The 7228-nt window shown below is 43.8% G+C and overlaps 1 protein-coding gene across 1 annotated transcript; it reads right to left on the reverse strand.

The window, feature by feature from the left end:
- Positions 1–1373: 1373 nt before the first annotated feature.
- LOC110255340 (olfactory receptor 51G1-like) lies at positions 1374–2360 on the reverse strand. The gene has a single exon (XM_021062233.2). The coding sequence runs from the start codon at positions 2358–2360 to the stop codon at positions 1374–1376; it is 987 nt and encodes a 328-aa protein (XP_020917892.2).
- Between the last annotated feature and the right edge of the window lie 4868 nt (positions 2361–7228).

The following is a 7228-nucleotide window of genomic DNA, read 5'->3' on the forward strand; positions in this document are numbered from 1 at the left end:
GGAACTTAAGAATTTGATGTCTATTTTTGTTGTGTTCCTTGAGATAAGTTTACTTCCTAAATGAATTTTTTAAAACGTGATTCTGTATAGTTTAAATTTTTTAACTTATATGCTGTATTCTTCCTTCTTTTCGAATTGTCCAGACATAATATTACATAAAAAGTGTCTGCTTACCTTTTTCAGCTCCCCACTATTTAACCAATGGGGGGGGTGTTAGGGGAGTGATTTAATATAGTATTTGTACAAAAATAAGTAGTTTGAGTTCCCTGAGAACTCTCTTTCTAATCGCCTTAGATGCATTTCTATTTTCCATTAAAATGTGAATTTAACCTTGAATGCTGAAAATGTGTTTCCTCTTATTTCCTAGGGAATTGCGCGAGGCAGTAGGATCTTAGGTGCTGACGGTTCTCTTGTTCTAATTTGTTTAAAGTTCTACTCCTGAGAGGGTTTGCCTAATAGGCGTGTACACTAACAAAGTGATGCTGATTTTTTAACCCCATTTCATGAGTATACAGAGCTCCTTTGGTGTGAGGTCTGGATTTGTCTTGAGTTTTCCCCACGGAAGAAAACGAACTCTAGGCAGTTATTGCCCAGCGTTTTCTGACAACCATATCAAAAGAAGCAGAGGAAACAAGGAAATGTGATAGTTTTATTTATTCCATCTCTAAATTCAAACATCCATCTGATTATGGTTTGAGGCAAAATATGAAGAGTTGGGAGTTCCTGTTGTGGCTCAGTGGAAATGAACCCAACTAGTATCCATGAGAATGTGGGTTGGATCCCTGGCCTCGATCCGTGGGGTAAGGATCCAGCATTGCCATGAGCTGTGGTGTAGGTCACAGACGTGGCTCAGATCTGGTGTTGCTGTGGCTGGTAGCTGCAGCTCTGATTCAACCCCTAGCATGGGAACTTCCATATGCTGCAGGTGCAGCCCTAAAATGCAAAAAAAAAAAGAAGAAGAATAACAATGAAGTCCACTTTGTCTTAATGGAAAGAAAATAACAAAATGTACCTAATTATCAACACCAACTCTACCAAACATTATTTTTTTTTAAACTTTGAATAGTTAACTTGTGTTTTAACATGGACAATCAGACGTCTCTTCAAACCTGAAGGTGAAAATATCGCCATAAAATATTTGAATGAAAGAAATTCCCTCTTACTAAACCTTCTGACACAAGGAATTTGAGATGCTTTAAAGCTAGGAAATAATGATAGAAACAGATGCAATTTTTTTTTGGAGGGACATGTAGAATGTATCAACTATCATGGAATTATTATGCACCAAATGTGAGCAAGAATTCCTAACCTGATTATCTTCAGAATGAAGAACACGAATTCAAAGGTCCAGATATCAGGGAATCTCGTGCCTTCTAAGTGGAAGCAAGCCCAACCCTTTTGGAGAATAGTATCCTTAGGAAACCCTGGCGAATCTGCTTTGTCTTGATGCTGTAAATAATTGGGTTGAGCACAGGTGGAACTAACAGGTAAACATTGGCCATGGTGACGTGAATCACGGGAGAAGAGTGTTTTGCAAAGCGATGCACCAGGGATAACCCTATCATCGGCACGTAGAGAATAAGCACAGCACAAATATGAGAGGCACATGTGTTGAGGGCTTTGAGCTTCCCCCTCTTGGATGCGATGCGTAGCACAGAGCGGAAGATGAAAGCATATGATAAAAAAATTCCTAGAGCGTCTACACCCCAATAAAACACCACGACAAACAAGCCAAACAGAACGTTGAACGAGATGTCAGCACAGGCCAAACGGATGATATCTTGATGTAAGCAGAAAGAGTGGGAGAGGACGTGGGAGTGACAGAAGGAAAGTCTGGGAATGCGAACAAGAATAACAGGGAGGACAGGAGAGCATCTGATGACAATGAAGCCCCCTATGTAGACAATGCGTCGGGGGGTGAGCTTGCTGCAATACCTCAAAGGATCGCAAATGGCAACGTAGCGGTCAAGGGCCATGGCCAGGAGCACGGCTGATTCCATCAGAGAAAAGGTGTGGATGAAATACATCTGGGCCACACACGCGTTTATCTCGATCTCCTTCGCATCGAACCAGAAGGTTTTCAGCACTGTTGGCAGAGTGGAGATGGACATGCCCAGGTCGGTGAGGGCGAGCATGGCCAGGAAGTAGTACATGGGTTCGTGCAGACGCTGGTCAGTGTGGATGATGTGAAGGATTGTGCAGTTGCCCACGGTGCCCGTCAGGTAGAGCACACAAAAGGGGAGGGAGAGGAAGGGCTGCACATTCTCAGAGCCGGGAATCCCAGTGAGGTAGAAGGAAGCCGGCGGTCCACTACTGGCATTAGAGCCTGGGGCAGTCACGAGGCTGGCCCACGGAGCCATTCTGCTGCCCTTAACATGTGGACGCCTAAAAGGAGAGGACACCAAGTCATGCTTCTCTGTTTGTTCTTTTTCCTAATTTTCAATTCTTGCTTAGCAGGGACATCATGCATACAGGCTGGAAAATGATTTTGAAAAATCAGCTAATGTCGCCATCCTCTTTTAATGACTACTATTTAATCCTTAAAAGGGTCTGAGGTCATTGCATCGTCATCTGCCCATCTTTTACCCTATTAATTCTAGATTTTGGAGTGATTCATAAAATATACTTTCCTCCCCTAAGTTTATGACGTAGTCTCCTCTGTTCTCTAACAATATTTTGATAGGATGCCTGGGTTTTATGTACTTTTAGATGTGTCATTTACTTGCCATTTATTTTTGTGTGTGATGTAAGAAAATTTTCCCAGACCCTGACCGCTCCGTGTTAAGCATTCCTTGGTGGAAACATCTTCAGAATGAACATCAGAAAAAACTCAGGCCATCAATGCATAGACTTAGTTTTATGCAACATTAAAAAAAAAAAAAAATCGCAAGACTAATCAAGTCACATTATAAGATATGAAACTTATTTCAGAAACACTGTATATGAGGCAAGTGTGGTTGGCATTTAGAGAGGCACATGAATCAGCCCTCACCCTGGTTTAAATGGGAATCAGAAGTCCACAAGCATCTGAGGGTAAATAATGTTTACCCGATTTAGGCAGTCTAGGGTATTCGGATTTGGTTTCTCTTTCACATTCTCCACCAAGGTTTATTTACGTGTACCTATCCTGCAGTGAGACAAGAGTTTTATTTAAGTGAATTTCTATCATCGGCTCCCTGGGTAGAAGTGATTTGAGAGCTCTATCAGCTTTGTTGAACTTGGAGCCTCCCTTTTACCATCTCTGGAACTCACAACCAGTTTTCTGATATTGTCATCTGTGGACGTGGCCTTGGGCCATCTGACAGATGCCAAAAAAACAAAACAAAACAAAACAACAACAACAAAAAATTCAGCCATCACAGCCTCATTATTAACCTCAGAGTGACGTTAACCCACCCAAGACTGTGATCCAGTGGCTTATTGTAACTGCAGAAATCTGCTGCCATTCTCTTGTTTTTGTCTTTTGCTCATTGTTTTACTGTATTTCAATGATAAAGATAACAGGCCTTGTCTCACCATATTAGACAGATAATTAAATCAAATTACATATAAAAATGCTGACCACGGTCCTCTTTCAATTTCAATGTTTACATTTTAATCATCCCATTTTTACCATAAAGTTTCAATGATGTCAATAGAAAAATACATTATCGATAAATAAATGGAGGCTTAGAAAATTAAACGGTTTGACCATGTCACCTAAGTGCAATGACAGATTTAACAGACGTCAGCTTCAGGGTTCTGCTCCTGCGGATGGGGATTTTCCAACACAGTGGTTCCCTCATTTATGTGGCTGCTGCAGCCATGTGCCTAGCTTGGCCCATGTGTGGAGCTTCTGGATTTTGCCCACCATCCTGTGCAATCCTTGATGCCACGATAATATTAAAACAAACAAAAATCAGTTCCTTCAGACACTCAACTGCACTGGTATTTAACTTTTACTTCCTGTCTCATAGCCATACAGCATCTTAGCTCTGTGAACTAAATCCCATGCCCTTTAACCACCTGCGCCTGGTCCTTCAAGACTCAATGATTCTTTCATAGTATTCATTTGGTTATTAATGAAGATCTCTTCATGGTGAAAGAAAAACAGACACTGTGACCCAATTCCTTAAGTTTATCCATGATCCATAACCACCTCCTATCTAAGCATACTCATACACTCTTAAAAATTACTTACAGGCTTGTTATCATATTTGAACCAGGGACTGTCTACATGAGCTCCACACAACACATGTCCTCTACGAGTGGCCTGAGATTCAGAAATGCCACTGAGCAGACTAAGAACAGTTGTCATTAGAATGCAAGCCTTGCTTCTACGGCTTCCACTAAACATTTTAACTCTATGTTCAGAAATCAGCCCCAGTTGTGTTTTGTAAAGACCTCCCATCACACACTAGGAATTACTAGAGTGAAAGATAAAAACCATAAACGGCCCTTCCTGCTCAGACTCACGATATTCTTACTCGGCTGCCCTGATTAATAATACCCTTGTCCTTGCCAGCAAACGCCTCCAAGTTTTACCTGAACCGGCACCAGTCTTCTTACATTTCTTTAGTGTTTTGCCATAAACACAGCCAAGAAGAAACCTGAGGGAGGCAGGCCTTGAAAGGAAAAGCTTCTGCTGGCCAGGAAAGGGAGGAGAGTTGTGAGACTCTCGGCAAGGAGAATGCTGCCTTAGGCGGAAATGACTCCAACTAGGAACCACGAGGCTGCAGGTTTGATCCCTGGCCTCGCTCAGTGGGTTAAGGATCTGGTGTTGCTGTGACTGCGGTGTGGGCCGGCAGCTGTAGCTCTGATGAGACCTCTAGGCTGGGAACCTCCATATGCTGTGGGTGTGGCCCTAAAAAAAGACAAAAGACAAAAAGAAAAAAGAAAAAAGAAAAGAATGCTGCCTTAGGAAGTTGTTATAGGCCACCAAATATTAGGGTGGGGGTGGGGGGGAGATAATCAGCTGCATTTTGTTACTTGATCTAACTCACAGGAAGAGGGCTCTAACGTCACGGTGACAATTCAGTTACAGTGGCCGAAGGAGGCCTTCCTGCCAAGAGGAAGCCCCCGCATAGGAAGGGGAAACGGGGAGCCAGCACACTTCCAAGCTGGACATTCAGCCTGGGACCTCAGGACACCGTGAAACACAAGTGAAGCTGGTGAGAGCAGGGAGGTCAGAATCTGGAAATAGATATGTGTGCACAGTTCTGGAGACAAAGCTTAAAACCAAGCGAACGAACAATATCATCCTTTAAGGATCTGGATCAGTTGGAACGACTTAAAAAGCGTGGGGAAAAGGACTGAAAGAACACAGTAAGGTACATAACCGGTCTGTTGTCAGCTCCCTGCATCTCTCCTTAATCGAAGCATCCTTGCAAGGCTGAATTGCTCTCATCAATCCATCAGTAAGCCCTAGTCACCAAATCCAAAAAATGCTCATGCCCTCATCATAATTAACCCTCAGGAGCGTGTGAAGCGGCTGACCACTTTCGCATTTGAAAATGCTTTTCTCCATAAATACAGTATTTTTGGAAAACATGCTTGCTTTTGTTTTCTCCCACCTCACCAGTTGGTCTATTTTTTTTTTTTTTTAATTTTCACTGGATCCTATTCCACAGCCAGAATGTAAGAATAAGTACTCCAGTCTTCCTTTTGCTTTTATTCCTATGCTATAACTACACTTTCTCACAAGGTATTCTATTCAGTAATTGCCTTCCAGACAGTCTATGCACTGGTAACTCCACTATAAATCTTCATCCCTAACCTCTGGTGTTCTCCCGAGTCGTGTCCCAAAGGGTCTACTGGAAGTCTCCGTTTCCAGGTCTAAAAAGCGCAGGAAAGATCACACGGCCAAGAAAGAACGCTTGGGCATTCCCTTACTGTATCCATCTTAGTAAATGCAACTCATGCGACACGGTGATCAAATGTCAATGCGAGGCATCGCCCTCTGGTATCAAACCCACTAACACGTCCTCTCGCTTCTCCTTCCAGAGTAATTTAACTCACTCACTCTTGCTCTTTATCGCTGTCATGGTTTCTCTTCGAAACTAACTTATGAGCCACTTCACTCGTCTAATTTGCGCCACTCTGTGTCATGCTCCACGAGCACTTTTCCGTAGAGCAGTGGATTCTTAAAGACAGAGGCGAGGCCAGTCCCTCCCGCGTTGAGAACGTGGCTGCTACTCGTCTCTGAGTGAAAAGAAAGCCACTGTCTTCTTCCCTGAGGACGGAAGGCAGGTGGGTTTGTGTGTGAGATTTCCGCCTTGCTCTTCCTCCCCTGAGGGCTCTTACACCGTTGTGCCAGTTCTGACCTCACTGCCATCCGCATTCACCAAACAGCAGACGTCCGGTGCTTCTCTCCGGTTGCACAATAATCCAGGTTTCTTTCTCACCCCTCTGTTCAAGCACCCCTTCCCCTTATGCAGAATCCCCAAACACACATCACCTCACGTGACTGCATCACCTGACACATTCTTCCTGCAGCAGTCACTATGTTTCGCTTCCCTCCAACTCCTGATCTCCAACTACCTAAAGCCAACCTCCTTCCCCGCACCCAGGGTTTCTTCCCCTCTTTCCATTAACAGATGGACAGCCACTGTCCCTCCCAGCCTTGATCTGCTCCCCGTAACAGACTCACTTCTGTCCGTAGGACCCTTCTATTTCTCCACCACTTGGTTAACTTTCACGGCTGTGCTTTCTTGCTCATAGTTAAGTATGCAAACTGGAGATAGTATTTTCTAAACAGAATAGAAGGGTATCAGTTTATCCATCTGTGGCCAAAGAAGCTCTTCACTTTTCCTGGTTATATAGGGTCCCTGGAAGCCTGAGGGACCCATAGCCACTAATGCCACATAAGGAGTAAGGACCTGTGGACCTGAGGGATGTAGGTTGCTCAGAATGAGAGAGCAGGAATTCCTACGGGAACAGAGAAAGCCTAAGGGATATGCAAGTGGACAAATGCAAAGGAACCCTGACTGCACCTCTGACGGCTGGCTGGGTGGATACACACAGTGGGAGAGGGAGGATTCCAACTGAACAAAGCCTGAGCTGGATAACAAACTATGAATACTAAGATGTATAATAAAATTAAAGAGGTCCATAAATAAAATAGACACCAGAACTGGGCCGGCCCTAGAAACTGCCCAGACAATGGGTGGGATGGGACCCCACAGGGATCTTCTCAAGATCTAAGGGCGAACCAGAAATAGAAGTGTAAGGGACGGACATAGGTTCAAAT

This window comes from Sus scrofa, chromosome 9 (assembly GCF_054392235.1).
Source record: "Sus scrofa isolate SSC_HxYL_T2T_F1_AM1 chromosome 9, Sscrofa_HxYL_maternal_Yorkshire_Landrace_v2.0, whole genome shotgun sequence".
Lineage (NCBI taxonomy): Eukaryota > Metazoa > Chordata > Mammalia > Artiodactyla > Suidae > Sus > Sus scrofa.

Coding starts and splice junctions, on each gene's coding strand:
- LOC110255340 (XM_021062233.2), bottom strand. CDS start 2,360: ATGGCTCCGTGGGCCAGCCTCGTGACTGCCCCAGGCTCTAATGCCAGT.